Source organism: Podarcis gaigeae, assembly GCF_964106915.1.
Source record: "Podarcis gaigeae genome assembly, chromosome: 11".
NCBI lineage: Eukaryota > Metazoa > Chordata > Lepidosauria > Squamata > Lacertidae > Podarcis > Podarcis gaigeae.
The window spans coordinates 37,251,351-37,276,069 of record NC_139687.1 but is presented as its reverse complement, the minus strand read 5'-3'; the positions used below and the strand labels follow the sequence as shown (position 1 = coordinate 37,276,069).

At 40.9% G+C, this 24,719-nt stretch overlaps 2 protein-coding genes across 9 annotated transcripts in view; both read left to right on the top strand.

Moving 5' to 3' along the window:
* Positions 1-23,359, top strand: part of DMGDH (dimethylglycine dehydrogenase) — a 44,230-nt gene extending 20,871 nt beyond the window's left edge. For 3 of the 8 annotated variants that reach the window (XM_083703454.1, XM_083703455.1, XM_083703456.1), the window contains exons 9-16: positions 96-249; positions 2,482-2,647; positions 3,608-3,738; positions 4,988-5,205; positions 5,408-5,565; positions 7,536-7,595; positions 16,989-17,123; positions 18,387-23,359. In XM_083703454.1, the coding sequence (XP_083559580.1) occupies positions 96-249; positions 2,482-2,647; positions 3,608-3,738; positions 4,988-5,205; positions 5,408-5,565; positions 7,536-7,595; positions 16,989-17,123; positions 18,387-18,602 (1,238 nt within the window). In that variant the 3' untranslated portion in view covers positions 18,603-23,359. The remainder of the gene's footprint in view (positions 1-95; positions 250-2,481; positions 2,648-3,607; positions 3,739-4,987; positions 5,206-5,407; positions 5,566-7,535; positions 7,596-16,988; positions 17,124-18,386) is intronic. The other 5 variants (XR_014556365.1, XR_014556368.1, XR_014556366.1 and 2 more) reach the window with 3 other exon arrangements.
* Positions 23,360-24,233: 874 nt separating this feature from the next.
* ARSB (arylsulfatase B) overlaps positions 24,234-24,719 on the top strand; it is a 74,235-nt gene continuing 73,749 nt past the window's right edge. The window contains exon 1 of the mRNA XM_083703596.1: positions 24,234-24,608. Within this exon, the coding sequence (XP_083559722.1) occupies positions 24,327-24,608 (282 nt within the window). The 5' untranslated portion in view covers positions 24,234-24,326. The remainder of the gene's footprint in view (positions 24,609-24,719) is intronic.

Below are 24,719 nucleotides of genomic sequence, written 5' to 3'. Positions count from 1 at the left end.
TAGCTACATGAAAAATACCCTGTGTACATGTGCAATAAGTGATTCATTGTCATATCTTTTACCATGTTGATTGTGTTTTTGCTTTTGTTTTGCAGTTGGCTATCCTAAGGAAGAAAGATTTGCTGGGAGACCCACAGCGAGAGTCAGTGGGCTTTATGAAGTCCTTAAGTCGGAATGCTCCATGGGATTCCATGCAGGATGGGAGCAGCCTCATTGGTTCTACAAACCTGGGGATGACATTGGATACAAGTAAATGAAAAATATTTATTGATCTTTTGTGCCAAATTAATAGCATTAGCAATATTATGTTCCGGGTTGAAAGGATTGCGAACTGTAGTCTGAAACATAGCATCACTGTTCAGTTGGTCAAATGCACATTAAGAGGAGGTGGTATCCATTCATTCATTTAATAAAATTTATGCACTACATTATTGTAGAAAAACTTTGAAGCAGTTTAATTGGTAGCAGTTATAATTAAGAAAGGGGACGCAGGTGGCGCTGTGGGTTAAAGCCTCAGCGCCTAGGACTTGCCGATCGAAAGGTCGGCGGTTCGAATCCCTGCGGCGGGGTGCGCTCCCGCTGCTCGGTCCCAGCGCCTGCCAACCTAGCAGTTCGAAAGCACCTCCGGGTGCAAGTAGATAAATAGGGACCGCTTACCAGCGGGAAGGTAAACGGCGTTTCCGTGTGCGGCTCTGACTCGCCAGAGCAGCGATGTCACGCTGGCCACGTGACCCGGAAGTGTCTCCGGACAGCGCTGGCCCCTGGCCTCTTAAGTGAGATGGGCGCACACCCCCAGAGTCTGTCAAGACTGGCCCGTACGGGCAGGGGTACCTTTACCTTTCTTTATAATTAAGAAAGAGTAATATTTTCATGTTTTTACAACACCAGACATGAAAACCCCTCCTGGTGGTGCAGCAATAAAACTGCTAGTGCATTTGCAAAGCTAAGCAGGGTTCAGTATGGTTTCAAATTGGATGGAGGTTGGACTAGATGACCCTCGGGTTCCCTGTCAACTGTACACTTCTGTGCATATTCACTGAGGCCATCTGGAGAGGGACAGCACCTGGAAGAGGAGGAAGAGCAGCAGAATCCACTATTCCACTGCTGCTGCTGCTTTGCACAGCAGCTTTGGTGACCCCACCATGTAAAACAGCAGCAGGGCAGGAGGTTCCTTTCCTCCTCAATGCCATCTCTTTTCAGGTGCTGCCTGAGGCAGCTGCCTCATCCCACCTCATTCATGGGCTGGCCCTGCAGATGGTTCATATGTTGGTTTAGATATGCAGTTGATGGCTTACAGAAAGCATAGTCCCCATTACACTTCCATTGTTAAATTTGTATGAGTATAGGCATATTGCAGATATATAAGCATCCATGTATATGTAATATACATGGATGGGACGCAGGTGGCGCTGTGGGTAAAAGCCTCAGCGCCTAGGGCTTGCCGATCGAAAGGTCGGCGGTTCGAATCCCTGCGGCGGGGTGCGCTCCCGCCGTTCAGTCCCAGCGCCTGCCAACCTAGCAGTTCGAAAGCACCTCCGGGTGCAAGTAGATAAATAGGGACCGCTTACCAGCGGGAAGGTAAACGGCGTTTCCGTGTGCAGCTGTGGCTCGCCAGAGCAGCGATGTCACGCTGGCCACGTGACCCGGAAGTGTCTCCGGACAGCGCTGGCCCCTGGCCTCTTGAGTGAGATGGGCGCACAACCCCAGAGTCTGGCAAGACTGGCCCGTACGGGCAGGGGTACCTTTACCTTTATATGTAATGGGTGTGGTTTGCTGCCGTGATCCTACTCAGTGGCGCTTGTTAGATTTCACCTTTAATCTTCAAAACATAATATAAGAACTTGTGATAATCTCCAGCTAATAATGAAATGCAAAACAACAAATGACAACATTAAAGATTAATTCACTGGAGCTATTGGGGTTTTTTTGTGTGTGGGGGGGGTAACTTCAGATGAAAAAGTTACCATTCTAAAATAGTTCTTCCTTCCACATATGCTTAACCCTTTTGTATAAGAAACGGCAACAGCAGAAAGTTTCCTACAGTTTTACTGGGGAGGTATGTTGGGACTCTAAGTGACCTTAAGGCTCTATCCATGTAATGATGACCGAAGTTTCTATGTCATGCTTACTCATTTGCTGTATTGCATTTATATTCTGCACTTCTATACAGTAATAGCACCTGCATCTGTGGAGTTCTTAGTTTTTGTCTATAGAATGCAATAATTAATAATTTTTAATGTAAAACATCCACTCAATGGAGTTGAACAGCATTTGTAATTAAATTAAGCATTAACCTAAAGTTACAGTTAGGGAAACTATTGATAAACTTGCCAAAATAAGGTATGCCTATGATTTTTCAGTTTCATTCCCCTTCCCTACTCGTCCAAAGGGGTTGGTAGACGAAAGGAAAGGGAGAGGGCTACTTACGGTTAAGTTGAAAATTACTAGGCACTTTTTTTTTTAATGCACTTTTTTTTCTAGGCCAAGTTTTCGACGTACAAACTGGTTTGAACCTGTGGGCCGTGAATATAAGCAGGTGATGGAAAAAGTGGGTGTGATTGATCTCACTCCATTTGGCAAGATTAGCATCAAAGGCAGCGATTCTGCTAAATTTTTGGACCGTCTGATTGCAAATGTGATCCCAAAGGTAAATGGAAATGTAACAGCAATATAGGTCTTGGATTAGTTTTAATAAATGCTGAAAATAAGTTTATAGTCCTACTCCTATGAAGTCCCAATTGTACTGAGCCTAAGAGTGGTAAGGAAGTAGGATTACATCTACCTCCACCTTCCTGTGTGCACCTGGCCTGACCTGGATCAACCTCATACCCATACTATAGATATAATGTTGGACTGGAGTCTATACATTTCACATATGCCCACCTTGTGGAATCTGCATGCCTCAAAATTTTGTTGCGCAAAGATCGCAGGAATTGGAGCTAAACAAATTAGATGCTATGCACCTAAGCCTCATTTAAACATTTAAATTTGTGGATGTGAATCGGTTCCAAATCAGGTGGAGAGATGTAGGGATGAATGAGGAATTCTGTTAGCCAATTTTTCTCCCCATCCTTACGTTAACATTTGAACCTATTTAATATGTACTTTCCAAAGCAATGCATAAACTGAAACTCAGCTATCCCTACATAGTTCTCCGTACTTTGCAGTACAGTTCTCCAGCCAAGTCATGTATACCAAAACACATATACTGGAGTAAGTGAGCATACAAATACATAGACTCTGTTAGTGAAAATAATATATATAATGCATTATATTAGGGGAAATTGCTTACAAAAATGTGTATATTAGGAGAAATTTGCACTAAAATTCTGCTGAATTTTCAAATTGCAAACTGACATGGAAATGTGACTAACAGAAAAACAGAAAAACAAGAAACGGAGAGAAACAAAAACTGACATTCACCCATCCTTGTGTGAAGCAAAACCAAAACTGAGGCCTTCAGGAATCCCATAGAAATCAGTGGTGCTTAAGCATGCCTAAGTCTGTGTCGGATTGCAGCCTGTGTATTCTAGGAAGAGCTCAATTTCCTTATACTGTATAATGTCTGCTGTACTGTATTATAATTTCTTCTTCTTTTATTATTCAGATAGGTTTCACAAATATAAGTCATATGTTAACCCCAAGAGGCAGAGTCTATGCGGAGCTCACAGTCTCTCATCTAAAGCCAGGGGAATTTTTGTTAATTACTGGTTCTGGGTCAGAGCTTCATGACTTGAGGTCAGTGTACATTGTAACTACTGAAGTTTAAAAAGCCATTTTTGATGATGGAAATGGGGAAGGAGCTGCAGTTCAGGAAAGTCGCAAGAGCCAGAGCACATAGGAACAGATTAAGTTGCCTTGGACTGAGCCAGACTATTGGTCCATCTAGCTCACTAATGTCTTCACAGAGTGGCATTGTTTCAGGCAGAGAGTCTTTTCCATCCCTACCTTGACATGCCAGAGATTGAGCCTGGGACAGATGCTTCACCATTGAGCTCTGGCCTTTATGCATACTGGGATCTTCTGAATCAGAGATAACATTGTAAATAGCTCAGAGTACATCGTAAAAATACTGCGATTACAAATCTTCTTTCCAGAAGTTGCTGGTGTAAATCAAAAGTATTGTTCACCTCTCGCTGAGAGTGCTTAGCCTATTTATCCTGGGAAAACAAAGGCTTCAACAGACTATGATTGCACACTGCAAATAGTGTAGAGGACATATACTAGCAAGGCGGGTATTTATTTGGGTAGAAATGAGTAATGGTCCCAACTAATTTCTGTTGGCTGCTCCTTGATAAAAAACTAAATGGAGCTCAAAAAGAGGTTTATAAATATTTGTAGTGATAAATGTTGTGATAGCCTCAGGAAAGCTGTGGGAATTGGTTGTATTGGCGGATGATATTATTATTCAGTTGGGTATCTCGTGCATTAAATATATCTATATCTGGAATCTGTATATGGGACAGTAGGGAGTGGGGTGAGCTTGTCTCAGAGGCACAAGAGACGTTCTTCATGACTTGGGTTTACTTGATAGTCATAGCTGTCAACCTAGTTATTTTATGCATTTTAATGTTTGGATTGGGGACGCGGGTGGTGCTGTGGGTAAAACCTCAGTGCCTAGGACTTGCCGATCGTATGATCGGCGGTTCGAATCCCCGCGGCGGGGTGAGCTCCCGTCGTTCGGTCCCAGCTCCTGCCCACCTAGCAGTTCGAAAGCACTCTTAAGTGCAAGTAGATAAATAGGGACCGCTTTATAGCAGGAAGGTAAACGGCGTTTCTGTGTGCTGCGCTGGTGCTGGCTCGCCAGCTGCAGCTTCGTCACGCTGGCCACGTGACCCGGAAGTGTCTTCAGACGGCGCCGGCTCATGGCCTCTAGAGCGAGATGAGCACGCAACCCTAGAGTCGGACATGACTGGCCTGTACGGGCAGGGGTACCTTTACCTTTACCGAATGATTGGATTAATAAAGTGTTGCCTTTTATTTTCAGATGGATTGAAGAGGAGGCATCTAGAGGACAGTTTAACGTTGAAATCAGAAATGTCACAGAAGAAATTGGAGTATTGGGTATAGCTGGTCCATATGCACGAAAAGTCCTCCAGAAGTTGACAACAGAGGATTTCAGTGATGCAGCATTTAGTTTTCTACAATCCAGACATTTAAACATTGCGGATATTCCTGTTACTGCAATTAGAATATCCTATACAGGTAAGGTGGGAGGGGAAGGGATTATTGTTCTTATAAGCAAAACAGCTGGTTTCTATACAAGGCAGCAGTGCTTGCAAGTAATACCACTATTACTTGCAGAGATGGGTCATTTAATGTTTATTTTCATGTTATGCCTTTAAATAAGCATGACCGTAATTTAATTATAGACTTGATTAAGATGTCAACCTTTGGTTTGTAATAGGTGAACTGGGTTGGGAGTTGTACCACAGGCGAGAAGATTCTGCACCTTTATACTCTGCTATCATGGAAGCAGGCCGTGAAGAAGGAATTGACAACTTTGGAACATATGTGATGAATACGTTAAGGCTAGAAAAGGCTTTTCGGGCATGGGGAGCAGAGGTTTGAATATAATTCTTTCTTTCTTTGGTGTTATTTGTGTATTGGTCACAGATAATCATATTTAACTATTCTGCTTCTTCAAGGCCTGATAAGAATAAAATAAGAAACAGCTACTATTATGATTTACACCTTCTATTTTTCATGAGGGCAAATGTTAGTATTCTCAATTACATTTGTGGCACCAAAGCCTCCTTTTTAATTCACTGATGTTTCTTTTTCCTCTATATTAAAAAGTCTGTTCAATTAAGAGATCACAGTAGTATGTTTGGGTGGAATTCTTACTTAGAGCATGCTCTGATAATTAAACTCTGTGCCATTTTAGTCTAAAGTGTTTTCAGCTCCTAAGGGGCTTTGAAATTGTGCCCAGATCTTTACACCCATTTTAGCAGGTTACTGAGAAAAGAGCTAAGGGTTTGTCTTCAGAGAAAACAGCATGCACTGTGGAGTCAATGAGACCTTCATTTCGGTAGCTGTATCCGGGATGCAAACCTTCATTCTGAAGCATTTCTAATTCATTCCTCTGCTGTATGAGGAATTTATAAGAACCTTCTCCTTTATCTCGTGGCATTTCTGTTCCAGCAGTCAAAATGTGCACTGACTGCAATTTTGCCTTTGTATGACACACTTTAGATATATATCCTATCATCACAGAGAATATGAGGAATAGCTATCCTGTTTGTCCCAATCCTTCTCATAAAATGTTGGATATTATGAAATCCCTTCCATTTTAGAGGAGGCTGAGCTCACACCTTCCAAAGATTTAAACAAAATAAAACTCAATAAAATGTTTTTAAAATGGTTATTGATCAAGTTGGAGATAATATACCCTTGCTGGTGCTTCCCCCTTAATACATGAGCACTTGTATGGTGGATGTGTGTAGCAGAGGATGAACAGGAAAAGCAAAGAAAGAACCGTGTGACATGTTCCTGTTCAGTATTTTGCTTGCTTAAGCATGCCTCTCTTCTGGTTCCTCCATTCAGTTCCCATTCCTACCTAGTCAGGATTCCACATCAACTGAGGCGTCTCATGCCACATTGGACTGCTTATTTATTTATTTATCCATCCACTTGCACTTCAGGGTATTTTCCTAAAGATGTTTTGCATTTTCTGAATCTGTATAAGCCTACTTATTTCCCTAATATTTCTCCGCAAAAAGATGCTGATATGAATATGACATCAGCTCCTTCAATTCAGTAGGTAGTGATGCATGCGTATATAATTATCTCCTCCTTTGGAGAACTTTATGCAGAGGTTGGACGGCCATCTGTCTTGGATTCTTTAGTTGAGATTCCTGCATTGCAGGGGGTTGGACTAGATGACTCTTGCTGTCCCTTTCCGGGTCTGCAATTGTATGATTCCACATGCACAAAAACTGCTGTGGTTATGGAATTCTCTGGTTTCACCTGGAGAGCAGAGACAGTCAACATGGCACACTCCAGATGTTGATTACAACTCTCACCAGCAAGTACCTATGGTCAGGGGTGATTGAAGTTGTAATATAACCACATCTGGAGGGCAGACTACACCTGGTCTAGAGAGCATCCCAATGCAATTGTCTCACCTCAACAATCCCACAGAATTCGACCCTACTGTCTTACCTGTTGAAAATGAGAAGAACAACTGAGGCATCAGATAGCTGTTCACTGTGGGATGAGGGATAGTGAGGTAGATTTGCAAGTAAATCATAAATGCATCTTCCTTGGTTAGTTCTCAGTGGAGCGAAGGCTTTTTTTTCAGGGTGCCTCATTTCTTATTGTCTTCTTAACTGTAGATATTGAAGAAATATATGCTTGCATTTTTTTATTGGAGATACAAATGTCACTAAGAATTACAATCCTTTAACAAAAGAGATGTTACTTATTGTTCATAAAAAAAGGAAATAAATGGGAAACAGTATGAGAAAGTGAAAAGACGTGAAGGAAATATGCCATCTAGTGATTAAATCTCTTATTGCATATTTTTTTAACAGATGAATTGTGACACCAATCCTCTGGAAGCCGGACTGAAATATTTTATAAAATTAAATAAGGTAGGTCTGAAACATTTTCAGAGATATATATTTATGAAATTATTCCTGGGTTTGCAAATATTATATATAAACTTCTGCAGCACTGTTCCATGTTGTATACTGGAGGAATGGTTTCAAATAATGTTGCTCTGATAGGTAGATTGGTCCCACTAATTAACTCCATCTGCCAAAGAATGTGAGAATCAGAACTAGTTCCTTGTGCATCTCTTTTACCTGAAATAAGTTTTGTTCTGGTGTAGAATTTTGGATGCTGATTGATTCATTTCTACTGCAAAACCATTTATATTTCCTACAATCCAACTGGACAGCTGTAAGTGTGGTGGCAAATTCAGTATGTGAGATTTTACAGATGGTCTGGGTCTGGTCAGTGCTTGGGACAACATGGGGACCCTATGTATATCACCCTTAGTTCATTTAAAAAGAGGGGAATATAAAGTATAATAAATGTCCAGCTGCTGATATTTATCTCCAGCATTTAGAGAAATAAATTTACTGCAAAATACAGTGAGCCTTTTGAAAGCATGAATGGAGGTAAGAAGTTTACACAAGCCTAAACTATTCAGCTGCTTCAATGGAAGAAATAAATTTGAAGATAGTCTTGACTGTGACTCCTTAAAGAAAGATTATGCCTGGGTGGAACAGTTCAGGATAGGAAGTCTGTCAAATATTAGTTGCCTCTAGGGGCAAAAAAGACTTTTCTGTGTTTACATGTCAAGGGAATTTAATTTGGAAGGCTGTCCTGGAATTATTCAGGAATGGCCAATGAAGAATAATTAATTTCAAAATATTGCACAGGCCTGGCTCTTGTGTGTTGTAAGGTGATGGTTAAAGCAGATTGCAGCAGATGTTGGTGCTCTCTTACTCAGTTGAGTAGCTTTGTGTATATAATTTGGATCCATTCCAGGATTCATAAGAGATTTACCCAATAAATTGTGCCATTAAAAGGTGTTTGCATGTCTTATTGACAGATTGAATTATAATATTTTAGTTCCAAGGGACCCAAACATCATTGTCCTTAATTAACTCCTTTTATTTTTCTGACTGGATAAGAAAACAAACTCACAATTTGGGAGTCTCTATCTACACTCTACACATCTGCACACTTTGCTTAAAAATAGTAATAGCAGTTGCTACTGAGAATGTTTCCTATAAACGAATTCAGCGTATAGGAGAATATACCAAGGGTTACATCGTAGAAGGCACCTGCTGTAACAATTTGTCACAAATACTGTACTCAGATGAATCTCTTCAGGTATGGTATAGAATGAAAGCAAATGACAGACTAATACTCCTACTAAGCAGCCCCACTTCTTTGCCTCAGAGGATCAGAATGAGCTCTGTTACACAGTAGGTAGAGGCCAAAGATAGTACCAAGGAAGTACGAGGATGAGGGAAGGAAATGCCACGTGAGAAGAATCATGGCACCATAGGGATACTATCTTTCTGTTCCTGATACCACACTTGAATGAAAGTTTAATTGAGCAAATCTTTTGTAAGTCACTTTGAAAGCTTCTCAGGTCTATAAAGCAGGCTAGAAATAGTTTAAATAAATAATTTTTAAAAAAAGAACCTTTTATACAATTTGCTCATAAAAGAAACCTTAGACATAAATGGAAGGACAGTACTTTGATTGGAGTCTTCGTATTCTGCCATATATGCTCATACTAGAAAGTCAGGCTGGTTTGATTGCTATTCCATTTTGACAATAGACATTTTTGGGACTTCAAAACTCCGCAAAATCTTGGAATGCACTTTCCTAGCCAATTAAGCCTTATGTGAAGAATTGCAACAGTGCAACTGTATCCCATGCTTGTTTACTCAGAAGGGAGTCTCGCTGACTTCAAATGTTTGTGGGACTGTAACCTTAGTCTTCATTTCTTTTTTTTTGTCAAAGTATAAATTATTTTGAGGCTTTTCATATCTTTGATTTTTAAAAGTGCAGTAATTATTACAGGTAAGCAACCATATACAGCAGTTTTGCTGCAGCAGCAGTAGTTGTGAGAGGTATTTTCAATTCTATCACTGCTTTGGTGTTGCTGGTTTTCAGAAACAGCTGCCTGATGGCTGAATGTAGACAAAGAAAATCCAGGAAAAAAACTTTGTTTTGATGGAGGGCCGCTGACTGAGGTGGTCATGGTAATGTAGGCATAAAAGTGGCTGTGTCAGAATTCCACATCTATGGAATGACTGAGGGAGGTCTGCCTTGCCCATGGGGTTTTGTGTCTAATATAGAAGTATGGGTGTGTTGCTGTTTTGATTAAGGAATCAAAATGTCAGTAACTAGATCTGCTAAAAAGTGGGTTGTTATTTTTAGAGGACTACTTCCTTGATCAGAAAATTCATTTTCACTGATGGAAGTTATATGAAGATTAATTACATCAGTCTCTGTGTTTCTGACATTAATATTTATCAACTGGCATTTTTCTGGCAAATTCTGATTGGAATAACTTGGTCAGAGTCAGCCCTCGGCTATTGGGGATCTGTATACATAGAGTGGGCAAGGCTTTCCAGCCATGGTGAAAGCCAAGGATGCAGTGACTTTTGGAGACTATTTGGATGCTTTTCTGGTGCATATCATGAAGAATTTCAAGGAAATTTGCAGCAGGGTTGGTATTGTGCTTGACTGCTGCAAAGACCCATCAATCAAAAACCTTATGGTAAAGTGTCAAATTGGGAAAGGAAGGAAATAAGAGTTGACATTAGCAGCAGGGACAGCATATTGCCTGTGCAATGGAGAACATTAATCAAATCCAAGGAAAACAAGGCCTCACTTGTTCTGTTCCTCAGAAGAAAACTGCTGCAGCAAGCAAAACATAGTGACACAGACAGGCAGTGGTGATCATGATGGTTATGGTGTTTCATCAGTTGGAAGAAACACAGACCACCTCAACTCCACTCATATGACTGTGCATCTGTCTGAGGCAGGGTCAGGAGGACATAACAGAGTCATTGTCACAAGGAGAGATAGAGATGCTTTATTGCTGCTGATGGCCTTCTATCCTCATATCATATCATATCATATCATATCATATCATATCATATCAACAGTGAGCTATGGATGAAAGCAGTCATGTCAAATTATATGAATTATAAGTTGCCAAGCACAAAGTGGAATGGCATGATTAAGGAAGAGATGGGCAGCTGGGCTTTCATGCCACCTTGGGGCATGATACTACAAGCTAGCTTCCAAGACTGAAAGACCTGTTAAAAGTCTACATCTCCTGTTGCTTACATACCTGATGTCCACCTGATTTGAAGTGTCTTACACACCTGATGTATGAACCTACCAGGAAGACACATTCAATTCATATTCTGTTCATTTGCTCCATTCAGAAAGGGAAAGAAGTGCAATTCTACCAACAGAAGAAGCACTTATTCAGCAAATTGTTGAGCCCACCACCAAGCCTTAATTTTATAAAATGCTATTGTGGCAAACTCAGTTTTCCAAGTCCCACAGAAAGTGGTTGACACATTGAGCAAAGTATGCCATCTCTACAAGATGACAAAAGCCATTTAGCTGAGTGATCGGACATTACAACCTGTGGGTGTACAAGTGGACATCAGTTTGCTTATGTGCATTATTTGTGAAAGTGAACTGGAAATCAGGATGCAAGTGTGTGGATTGGTGCCAAAATCCATACAGTTACAACCATGACAGTGATTTATGTGTGTATTGAAGGTGTCTTGTTATTTTGAAATGTTCTATTGTTTACTTAAGGATTAGATTTTAGTCCAAAAAAAGATTTCAGCCAAAATAGGTTGTCTGTATAATTTGTTGCTTTTGGCTCCATTACTGTTTAGGTAGGCTTTTAGGGCATAGAGCAGGGGTGTGCAGTTTTATCAGTTTGAGGGCCACATTTTCTTGTGGGAAGCATACCAGGGAGGGACCACAGGCCAGTGCTCAAAGTTGCCAGAATCAAAAGGATATGTAGGTCCCATTCTAGCCATACAAAAGTCAGAGAGGGGTGTCATACTAGCCAACTTTTCAAGCACCAAACTAGAATGTGTGTCCTCTGGGATGTAGTCCCAGGCAAGTCACATGATCCGCACCTCATCCTTGCCCTGAAAAAGTGTTTTTTTCAGGGCAAGAGTGCAGCACTAGAGCATGGCACCCAAAATGGTCATCGAGATCTTGTGCAAAAAACCCGGGATGTCCTGTTTTTCCAGGGCACTTAGGAGGTATGGTGTGTGCGTATGTGCATGTACCTACACACAAGTAAGTAAGAGGTCTTTATCCCACAAAGAGTATTTATAATGGCCACAACTCTCTTTGGGTACAGCTTCACAGAGACAAGTGGTCTATTTTTGACAACTCATGAGTTGCAATGATGCTTGGCTCAGCCCATGCTGCTGTCTTCAGAAGTCAGGAAGAAGCTACAGGTGACCACTGTGTTTAGATGGCTACTGCCCTGCCACCATTAGGGCACAATTCTGTCGCCACCCTTGAGATGGAATGGCTTGTGCCTGCAAGAGCCCACTGCAACTCCGTTACTTTTAAGGATCCTACCTGAGCACCCTTTGATAGATATGTCAAATTGTGAAAACAGAAAGCAACAAACCTCCCATGCAGGGGCAACAAGTATATATACCTCACAGGGTTGCAATAACTCTATGATCAGTTCTGCCAGTACTGGGCCCAGGTAAGTTTTCTTCCTAATCCCATCAACCAGCAGCTAACGCTGGGTCCAGAGAAATCTTGCACTAATTTACTTCAACTTATGTTACATAATGTTATAGCAAAGAGAGTAGGTAGGGATGGGCAGGCTAGGAAAACGCTAGTTGGATCCTCAAGAGGGAGATTGCTCACCCCTTTAAAAAAACATTTCAGTCGAATCTGAGAAAGATGGCTAGGAGGAGTCCAATCACAAGTTGCTTATGTGGCATGTTTTCTGCAACACCCCTCCCCCCCCCCAGCACATGGGCACAAGGAAAGGCTCCCTGTGCAATTGGAAAGCCAGTCTTTATCATACATGAACTTTATTGAAAGTAATGGCAGTTGAGCACAAGTACTCTTCTAGTACTGTTTGTCCCTTGTGCAAGAGAAGCTCCTGCAGGATTGCAATTTTGTGCAGTACTTGTTTATTTGCTCCACTTTTATCGCCCTTTGTTGAATTCATGCATGAAGAGTCTCTACGCTGATACTGGACATGTAGACTGGACTATAGTATACTAACACATTTTCCTTCTGGAAATAACATGACATATGAATCATTTCCCTATGTTGGGATTTTAGTTCCTCATGCATGATTTTAAAGTGAATGAAGGAGGTTGGGGTATATATACAGTGAACATTATTTTTAGTTTAAGTTGTATAGTTTCATTTGCTGTAGTCAGTGCTTTTTTTCTGAGGGTACGCTGGGGTACACATACCCCTAAACATTTTGTGAATCTTTGTACCTTTGTCCATTTACTGAATTTTTCTGGATTTGAACTATTAAATTGTTATTTCTTAAAATGAGAGTACCCATAAACATTTTTTTAAGAAAAAAGCACTGGTTACAGTGGTAAAAACTATTACAAAACAATTTTGGGAAGATTATCCAAACATACAGTATAGCAAAAATCCAGAACCTTCACAGTGGAATGTGAAAACAAAGAAATTCAGTAAAAGAAATACACAGAGAAAGCATATTAGTTAAAGCTATGTTTCTCCTTTACTGTCAATCGGAAATGAAATATTCGAAAAGCTCTTTTTTCGTATTGTAATATAAACATGCTTCTTTGTCTTCACTAAACTATTTCACAAAAATACAGCACATAAACTAATTGCTTTCTTGATCATTGATTTAGCTGTTGTATAATATCTGGTAAATGTGGTTTGAACCATCCTTTTCTTTCTTAGAACTAAATATAACACACATGAAATTTTCTTTCACAAATTAATTTGTGAGGGTTTTTTTTTAAAGGCTAAAGCAAATCAAAATTTCTCTAGCTGTTGCCCTGTTTATATATTCACAGGAGTTAACTACCTTCTATGCAATTAATCTAGAAGTGACCCATTAAAGCAATTCACATCTGTTACCAGGTCATACTCAAGGCTCCAATTATGACTGCTGCATTAACCTTCATGCAAACTGTGTTTTCCATTTATAAATGATGGATTTATGGGAGTCAAGTGAATAATGTTGAAGAGTAAGCATGGGGGAGCTTGGAAGTATTCAAATGCATGGGCTTCTTTTAAGGACAGTTTCACTAGAACATGGAGAAGCAATGCACAGAACTACTGGCTGCAGATAAGAAATGCCAAGAGCCAACAAATGTAAATTGTCAGATTCACATCTATGATTTCTGCCCCCCCCCCCCAATTGTATCTCCTGGAAATAACTGGAGTCAACCAAAAGCGGTAGTGCACTCAATTTATATCATCTGGTGTACTATGGATTACTGCTTTTAATTGGCAAAGCCTGATTGCCATTTTCTATAAGGGTATGTCTGCACTGCTATCTCTCTGGTGGCTCGTGTTTTGGTTTGCCCTTCATTGTCTCTCATCCTCTCTCTCCCTCTATTAATACATTCATGGTATATGGAGAGGACAGCAAAGGAAAAGGAGACACTAAGGACAAGAAATAAATTGTGCCTGTTCAAGCAGCATGCTGCCCATGCCTGCTCACAAGTGTGAGTAGGAGAAGTGGCACATGGATTGCAATAGCATAGTGTCCTGGTTTAATTGCTAGCAAATTAATTGGCAAGTAGAAGGGCAACATGTGTTTAAAAGGTGGGTAAGGAAACTTTCTAGCCTGGCAGACCAGACTGTTATTTCCTCCATCCCTTGTGGGCCAAGTTTGACAGGCCAGCAGATCCTATTTTGCCCCAAAAGGCAAAGACTCTCAAAACACTATTTGTGCAGTGCTTTGAGCTGCACTTCTGGCAATCAGCTGATTTGTCAAATCTTCAGATCTTCAGAAACCCCTTTTAGAACGTTATTTTCTGCAGCCTTGGGCTTTGCAGGTACCTGCAAGCATCTGTATTAGCTGAGCCCCACCCTTACCTGCCCCACACCTGTAAAGTGGCCTTGCAAGCCAAATGAGAAACTTGGCTGGCTAATTAGGTCTGCAGACCAGAGCGCTCCCCCCCCCCCCGCATATTGTTTTCTGGGCTTGAGGGACGTTGCAAGAAAGTTCAGTACTGTGGAGGAAGGCCACTTAGGATTGTCCCGGCCACATCAACTTTCCGCATCATTTTTCAGGAAAACCTGCGTACATATCCTGAGCCACTCTGTGTGCGATTTTGCTGCCTGCCAAAAAACACATACTCTGTTTCCTTTTCTTATATTGAAACTGGACAGTGGCAATAACAGCAGCAGAAGCATATTTTGAACTGAGATTAGGAAGGCTTCCCACATTCCTCCTATGTTCTCTTTTGCCCTGTCACAACTACAGTAATAGCATGCCAGGTTCCAAGGAATTGCAGGCAAAATTCTCCCCCACTGCATGTGCCCAGCTCTGGGGTGATGGAAAGAAGAGAAGGAAGATTTATGTATTTCTACTGGTTCTCTTGCCAGCTTCTAGCTTATAGTGTTCTTGGGTGTGGGACAGAGTGGTGGATACGGACAGGGAGTATTTAATCCAAACCTGAGTAGAGTGTTGGGAGTTGTAAAGCTCACTTTTCATACTGAGGTCAGCTTTAAAAGCCCGTGAAGTTTATTTTCAAGACTAGCTTGGAGAACTTCACTGGCATATCTCTCTATCTCTTTGTTTGTCTGTCTCTCTGTCTGTCTGTCTGTCTGTCTGTCTGTTTGTTTGTTTTAGACAGAACATTTCAAAGTGAATTTAGTAAGCATTGCTCTTGCTCTAGTTTGGCTTCAAAGGTCATCACATAGACAAATCGCATCATCCAGAAACTAAATTGGAGTAAGTGCTCCCTGATTAATTCTAGCATCTAGTACCAGAAGGAAACATATTTACCATCACCACTGAAACCATCAAAAAGCAACAACAAAAAAGCAAAGAGGGCTTTTTTCTCTTATCTGCCTCCTGAAAGCCTAGCAAGCTGAAAAAGGCTGCCTGACAGATTTTAGTTCAGGCCTTCTGTTGGGCTTCAGCAGGGGGCTGCTCTTAACAGGTGCCAGCGTGGGCAGCCATGGTCCAAACCAGAAAGGTTAAGGCTAGGGCAAGCATATAAAGCTATGAGGAACCAGAAACAGGAAAGACTCAGAGGCAAGGGCAGTGTGTGTGACTGAAGGTTGATTCCAGAGGAGGCATGAAAAGTTGATTTGGCTCTACTGCTGCTGATAGCAGACACAGGGGCCAAGCTTGAGGCCAGGGTTGGATAGGCCTAAGTAAGCCTATTTGCTCAGCTACTGCAGCCAATGTAGCACCCTTGCAGTTCTGTATACACACAGCATTCTATTCTAGAATCAATTGAAATTCTTTGTTTTATCTCCATACACACACTATCTAGATCTGTTGCATATTTTGCCCCTGAAAAGCGCTTCTTGAGAAACTGGTTTCATTCTGAAAATAAGGGCTCGTTGCAGATTGATTCTGTATTACCCCAAGTAATATGTAGACGGTCCCAGCAATGGTGGTGGTGGGGTGTATCCATACGTGACCAATGAAGCTGTGGATGGGTGTATACCAAAAGCACAATCAAAACTTCCTTCTCCTGGGGAATGTGCAGAGAGAAAACGGCGTGCCAAACCTAAGCAAGGTGATGGTTTTGAAACGCATATCAACTCCACCCACCTTAAGTAGATGGCAGGATCTAGAATCAATCTTGATTGAAAGCAGCATGTTGAAGGCAAACATGAATGGTTCTGGATTTTGTGCGACCAGTGAGTTAATGTGCACACAACCTCAGACTTTTGGTCTAGTTGTCAGTAGTTCATACACACATGCAAGAGTCTTTCCCACAACTGTTACCTCACGTCTTTTTAACTTGAGAGAGATACCTCAGGCAAAGCCTGGGGTTTTCTGCATGCAAAGTATTTGCACATAGCATGAGCTACCCCAATAGCTTTGGAATGCACAAAGCAGTTTACCAGATAAATGTCTGTTGTTGCTATCTTTTGGGGATCGGGAGGCAGGGGAAGGGGATGTGGGCTTTCTTGCAATAGTTTTCTATAAATGACTCTGTTGTTACTTCCCCATGCAAGTAGCCAAGAGGAAGCTTGAGCTCTTTTCAGTATAATATTTTTAAAGGTATATAATCAGAATGTATAGCGCTCAAAGGTTACAAATGTAGACAAATATAAGGTAAAATAACTGAACATACCCACATTGTGAGCAAGATGAAATAACATTCAAGAAGCCCAATGGTATAATTTAATTTGTACTTTTATCTAAAGCTTAATAATGGATGGAAAAACAAGTGAAGGCAAATTTAAATGCTTGCATCCATAACCCTGTCACAGAGCCTGACTAATCATTTATCATCATTATCTTTTTTTCCCAGCCAGCAGACTTCATAGGAAAGCAAGCACTGAAGCAGATTAAAGAAAAGGGGCTTGAACGGCAACTTGTGTATCTCACCTTGGAAACAGATAATGTTGATCCAGAGGGAAATGAAAGTGTCTGGTATAATAACAAGGCAAGTAGCATAGATTTTGTTTCAAAAAACTGAAGCAAAGTTTTTTTAGAACATATTGTGCTCCCATCCATATTTCAAAATGAACAAAAGATAGTTTGCATACAGTTTAAAAAGGGTTGCAAACACCAGCATATGTTTGCGCAAGGAAATACGCACATGTGAATGACATATGTTTTTATTTTTGCTATAACAGATTAAAAAAATGCCACTCCTTTGCAATTTCTACCAGTGGCAGTTCTCACAGTCCTCTGCTGGGCTTCTCACAACAAAAGGAATTTGTTACTGGGCAAGGTTCAAAGTTCTTGTGTTAATTCTCAGAGCTCTAAGCAACTTGGATCCAAAGATTATGTAAAGGACTGATGAGGACTGTCCTGATGTACTCTGTGCCCCCCCCCACTTTGAAACAGAATCAGGACTCCAGTCCACCCAGCTTTCAGGCAGACAAGATAAGACAGCCTGCTGAAATTGGACACAGCTTATAATTCAGGAGAGAGAGAGAGGCTGGGAGGAAACAGGAAAGCAGGGAGAAAACACATCCTGACCTAAGTAGGTCACAATAGCAGCACTACCCTCATACAAATGTATGTTAAAAAAATTAAGAAGTGGATCCACAGTTGCATTTTTGGGTTAAAGGAGGGTTCCAGGTCCAAAAAGATTGAAGAGCTGTGTTCACACCAAGATTGTGCCACCTTCAGGAGTCAAATTTCCAAAGAGAATTAATACTTTGAGATGCATTCAGATCAATGGACTTTAATAACTCAAGTGGTTTCAGTGGGTCTACTCTTAAGTATGATTTAATTTAATATCTCTCAGAAATTAGAAATGGAAAATTTATTAAAATATTGAGTCACTTCTTAGATCCATCTGCATGTGTCCATATCAACAGCTTTCATTTATATAAATGAAAGTTATTTCTTTAGAGTGGGGAATATTATAAAAACTGTATTTATTACTTGAGGAATGTGATATATTTTTATGCTTCAGTGTAAGTTTGTAGGGTAGGTTTGTATGCAGCAGTCGAGCTATGTTGCTACTCAAAAACAGGTGATGCATGTGCAATATATTTTTCCAGGGCACAAATTATTCTCTATGTTGAGATGCTCCCAGCCTTTTTTTGGTTAAAGCAGACAAGATAACTATGTAACGTGCAGTCATGTGTTTGATTTTCTAACATACTGACTGTTTTATTGAATAATACAACCTACATCAACTGTGTAGGCTTCCATGCACTAAAACCTTTGTGATATTTGGGTAATTTTTCAGGTTATTGGCAACACCACATCTGGATGTTACAGCTACAGCACTCAGCAGAGTCTGGCTTTTGCATATGTCCCTGTGGAACTCAGTAAAGTTGGACAGAAACTGGAAGTTGAACTACTAGGCAAAAATTATCAAGCAACTATTATCCAGGAACCATTGGTTATGACCGAGCCAACAAGAACACGGCTTCAGAAGAAGGGTGGAAGTGCTAAAATATAAACAGGCAGGCGTTTAATTCCTCAATATTAAGAGTCAGTACTTGATTAGCATATTTCATTTGAGTTGAATGCAAATTACACATGAAATATGCAACAAAATAATACTTTATGTTTACTAATCATTAAGAATAAGGAACAATTTAAGAAACCACTGTTACTTATACACATTAGTTCTTGCAAATAATGTACACCAAGTCAGTAAATAGCAGCAGCAACAGTCTTGAGTATGTTGTTAAAAAATGGGATTGTTGCAGTATGATTGAGCAAGTGGCAGGAGTCCTGGGCTACAGAACATGTGGCAAATCTTTGTAGAAATGATGGTCTGATCACAAAGGAGAACAAAGTACTGAGGCTAAAAGCCCATGAAGTGATGGGAATTTGAAAGCAGTGAAAGCCTCCTAGCTAGGTTGGCGCAGTGGTGAAATAAGTTCCATATCTGAAGCAAGGGTCTAGGTAACCAATCAGAAATTCACTTAGAAGACAGTTTTACTTCCCAATGATTTTTGAACTTGCATTGCATATAAGGATGGGGGAGAAATTCAATTCAGTTTGTTTTTAAAGGTGAACTTATCTCATTTGCACTTTCTGAAACACTGCACAAACCAAAAGATAGCTATCCTTTGAAATTCATAATTCTCCAATTTGGGGGGCATTTCCCCCCCAACCAAATCGTGTGTACAAAAATGCATATACTAAGGTTAAGTGTGCATAAAAATGCATATATCTGTGAGAATAACATACAAAAATGCATTATATTAGGGGAAATTGCTTTGCCAAATTGTGCATACTGTATTAGGCAAAATTGCATACACATATGTATACATTAGGAGAAATTCACAGTAAATTACTGTCAAATCTTCTAGGTGACATATCAAAAATGGTGAATTGATGTGGAACTCATAGAGCTAAATTTAAAATAGGGAGGGGGGATGAGAAACAGCAAAACTAAAATTGACAGATTCCTCCATCCCTATTTGCAAAAGAGCTAGTTGGTCCACACCATTTGGGCTTTTTTTTTAAAAAAAAAAAGGAAATTGGGAAAGTGAATCGGAGATAAAAGCAATGACACCACAGGGGTCTAGATTCCTAGGTACTCTAGTTGGTGATTTATATCAGAAAATAGGGAATCTGTGTGTGTGTGTATGTGTTTCTTTGAACACCTGTACAACACAAATCTCTCATTTGAAACTTCATGGCTGGTGGGCTAGCCCTACCATAAAAATCTGTCTGCCTTGGTTGAATAGCCTGTGCTGGATACCAAATGCATAAAACATTGATTAATTTCATACTTAAGCCATAATTTTTCCTTTTCATAAACCTAATGCTAATGCTAACTTTTAAAACAATTCTGTGTCCCTGCTCACACTATTCAACACTAAATTTTCATTGTCCTATTTAAAGGTCACTTAAACAAAAATTGCTCAAAAGTGCAGAATCTTCCACAGAAACTGATACATCTAAGTCCTTCAGTAAAGAAGCTGACGCATAAATAAGACATGCCAGTAGAAACACAGTTTGAATAATGAGCACCTATTATTGCCAATGATTTAATGCAAGCTGACATTACATTGTACAGATCTGAGTATGTGTTTACAAAGCAGGTCGCAATAAAATATAGAAGCTGACAGGATTGCCCATAGTGCTAGCTGGAGTGAGAGAGAAAAATCCATTTCAAAATTATTCTCTTATATTTTATATTATTTGGCCTGTTTTCTTCAACCATGACAGGATCTGATTTTATTTTTTTAAGATGACATTGTTTGTAATCAATCACTTTTTACATCTTAGTTTGCCAATACATTCTTTTAGATGTTAAAAATGATTAGAATTAAGCATATTTTATGTAGAAACAAAAATATATAAACACAGGGCACAATTTCTCTCCTGCCTCATTACCTATAGAACTCAATTGTAAAACTGTGAACAAAGGGAAACTTTTATCTCTCCACCTACCCCTTGCAGCTAGGTGCTTGTCCAGCCATTATATGGAACGAAAGGTCCATAGATGGATAGATAGATAGATAGATAGATGGATAGATAGATAGATAGATGATAGATATATAGATATCTCCCTCCCATAGTGTAGTCATCCCCAACCTGCTGCCCTCTAGAATATGGCCATGTGGCCTGGGGTTGATGGGACTTTTAGTGCAAAACATCTGGAGGGCACAATGTTGGAGAAGGTTGTTATGGTGGTATTGGTCTTTACTACACCACATGAATGGGCTACTTGCTCTTGGAGCATGAATAGGTTGCACACAGCACTTTGCACAGATGCTACTATGGGAGGTACGCATGCACACCCTACCCCAGATTTAAGCCTGTGCTTTGTGGAGTCCTCTACAGATTATTTATTTATTATATCTATAACATGCCAGGATTGGCTCCCAAAGCAGTTTACAATTAAAGCCTCTTAAAAGGGGACAATATAATTAAGGATATGTTTGTGAGTAGAATAGATCAGCCCTTTTATATATTGGTGTGATTTCACTCGCAGAATAATCATAAAATGTGAGTTCATACATGTTTGCAATTCCTGATGAATATCATATATTTTTGTTCCTTGCATTATTAAAATTCATACACTTTTTCCTTTCAAAGCAACATAGTTTTTTAAAAGCCCTTGTTCATGTTTTCAAGTCGCCAATTTTTTTAGCAGATGGAGATTGTAATTCAGTGGTTTTGTAAGAAAGGTAGCTCTAGCAGTTATCCTTGAGAAATACTGTCGACATGCCTAGATTACTTAACTTGTTGCACACTAACTGACACAAGTTAAAGCAAGAAAATGCAGAGAGACCTTACTTTTTTTTCTTAACCAGTTTCCTAAAGTTTAAGTCAGGCATAGGCAAACTCCCATCATCCCTAGCTAACAGGACCAGTGGTCAGGGATGATTGGAATTGTAGTCTCAAAACATCTGGAGGGCCAAGTTTGCCTATGCCTGGTTTAAGTTTACAAATATTTCAGTCAGAAGAGTTACACTGGGTAGCACAGCTAACCCCACAAATAATTATTTTTATATACTGTACAATACAATAAGGCCCCAGACTCCTAGAGCATTCTACAGTAAATGCAAGTAGCTCAGACTGAAGAGCAAGACTGAGGACTAGATGTTCTAAGAGTTGGTGGAGTCGGATTGTCTTTAGGATAAGCTAGGATTGCCACCTAAATGGTACTCTAGAAGTTCTTAACCCGAGGTACTACTTCTGGTTAGCGGAGTCTGTAACCCAAAATGTTTGTAACCCGAGGTACCACTGTACATCCTTTTTCTTACCTGATTCGAAGCAGTCCTATAGGGAGAATGTTCTTGGCCTCCTGCTGGTTTTTTTCTCACTAGTAGAAGACTTCTATCCTTGTTATGCTTTTAAAACTCACAACAACAAAAAATCCAGTTGGTAACCCTCAGTGTCCACATGTGGCCTGTTAATGTATACAGTGGTACCTCAGGTTAAGAACTTAATTCGTTCTGGAGGTCTGTTCTTAACCTGAAACTGTTCTTAACCCGAAACACCACTTTAGCTAATGGCGCCTCCTGCTGCCACCGTACTGCCAGAGCACGATTTCTGTTCTCATCCTGAAGCAAAGTTCTTAATCTGCAATACTATTTCTGGGTTAGCGGAGTCTGTAACCTGAAGCGTATGTATGGTAACCTGAGGTATCACTGTACAGTGAGATTTACATTGTTAAGAAGGTGGCCTGAAGAAGCATACAATAAATCAGGTTCTGAGAATTGGGCTGTGCTATAACCGATTGTTAAATGAAAGAGAGGGAACATAGACAAGCATACAAATTAGCTGAAATGTGAAGCGGAAATACATCTTGTCCTTGGTCTGGAGGAGGAGAGTGAAAACTGCTGCAGCTAACAGACTTGCCCACAGATCAGATAAAAGTGCTGCTGCAGTTTGGCAGACTATTGGCTGGGTGGTGGAGTTAACCCTGAAGAAAGTACCCCACAGGGTACTTGGAGGCTGCCACCCCCTTTAAGTTTGTATTGATGAATTTATCAATCTAGTATAAGAAAATGAGCAATGCATTGTTAGGTGGTAATTGAAATAATATTTTTTGCTTCCAAAAAGTTGCCTATAAGCAAGTGACTGAATCAGTAAAGAGTAAGGCAAGAAGGAAGTGGCTGTGTTGCTGTTTCTTTGGCATTGTACCGATGTGGGTGGAGGTAGGCAAATGATCTGGGTCTCAAAATGTTTAATGCTGCCATAGATTCTTCATAAATGAGAAATTCACTTTGTGACAAGTGGTTGGTTGGAAATAAAGGGTGTGGTTGGTGGGAATGGTTGAGAGTGAGATTTGCATGTGGGAGTGTGCTATTTTTTGGGAGATGCTATTGTGAAAGAAAGTTTAGGCACAGCTGCCTCCTTAGTTATTTTGCTTAGCAAATGATGCTTTAATATGTGAATTCTGATTGTACTTTTGTCTTTGATTTTTTACTTGTAATGTTTACTGATGTTGATATTTTGTTTCACTGTTAATGGTGCTGCTTTAAATGTGAATCTTTATTACATTTTTGTGTATGATTGTTATTTGCAATGTTCTTTTCTAGTATTTTGTAATATTTGTATTTGATGTTGTATGATGTGCTGTAAACTGCTTAGAGATTTTCTTTCCCCATGCAATGTAAAACAGAACAGAAATAATAAAGTAAGATTCCTATGCTTCTAAGCCAGCTTTAGAAACACCAGATCCATATAAGACAAGCACTTGTTAGTTTAGTGTTTTCTACAATAATAAACCTTGTTATTCTTCCATTTCTGCTGTTCTCAACATGGGTTCAGGATGTCCGGAGCACACTTGTAAGAGTTCCTAGGTTACGGCTTCCCTCCTTCACCCATTTGCAGTCACTAGATTTACCTAAACCTGAATTACAGGTTTTGCCTTTAACTGTCCTAGTAACCTTGGGCTCCCAGCCATTAGATAACAGTCATGGTTTCCAGTAGGGCCTGTAATCTTAACTCACTGCAGCTCAGCACAGTGCCTAAGGCATGGGTAGGCAAACTAAGGCCCGGGGGCTGGATCTGGCCCAATCGCCTTCTAAATCTGGCCCGCAGACGGTCCAGGAATTAGTGTACTTTTACATGAATAGAATGTGCTTTTATTTAAAATGCATCTCTGGGTTATTTGTGGGGCATAGGAATTCATTCATCCCCCCCCCAAAAAAGTTTGCTGACCCCTGGGCTAAGTCAAAGGATTGGGCCGTTCATAGAATAAGACTGCTGTGTTCTGCTTTAATATTTCCATTTTTTTACCAGATTATTTCTTTTTCATGGCTCTTGCACTTCAGCTGGAACATTCCCTTACAAGATTTCAAAATAAAACATTACTAAAGGAAGCCCATTTATGAGATGCACATTTTAACCAGCAGAATTAACAAGAGAATGAAACAATATCGTAAGCCTAGGGAAGGCACCAAAAGGATGCGGCAGCAGTTGCTGCAGCAGCAGGTCTTCCCTGGGGCATCCCCTTCCACCCCTAACCCCGGACCATGTACAGTACTGCTCTGTACTTCTTTAAGCCCTCTGGACAGACGCAGGCTGGGGAAGGAGAGGGAGACGAGCAGGCTGGTGGTTCCTGTTTCATTTCGCTCCGGGGGGCGGAGCTGACTGTGATTGGCTTCCTCCAGGGTGGGCGGACCATTTGCCCTCGGAGGCAGACTTGCAGGTCCCTGTGCCCTTCCTGTCCTGTGAGTTCCTGCTGGGGCTGGCGGAGGACTTAGGGATGCTCCAGCGGTTGGTGTTCGGGCGCTGCTCGCCCCCGGGGCTGCTGCTGCTGTTGCTGTGCTTGGCGCGCACGTGCCCAAGCGCTGCGCCTCGGCGGCCCGTCAACTTGGTCTTCGTGTTGGCCGACGACCTGGGCTGGGGCGACGTCGGCTGGCACGGCTCCGAGATCCGCACCCCGACCCTGGACGCGCTGGGGGCGGGCGGCGTGCGCCTGGAGAGCTACTACACGCAGCCGCTGTGCACCCCGTCGCGCAGCCAGCTGCTCACCGGCAGGTACCAGGTAGGCGGGAAAACACGGCGGGATTGGACTTGCCCACGCGAAGGGCTTAGAGACTGAGGGAGGGACGTGTAGAAACTGTGGCTGAGGTGCTTCTGTCTTCCCGCCCCGGCA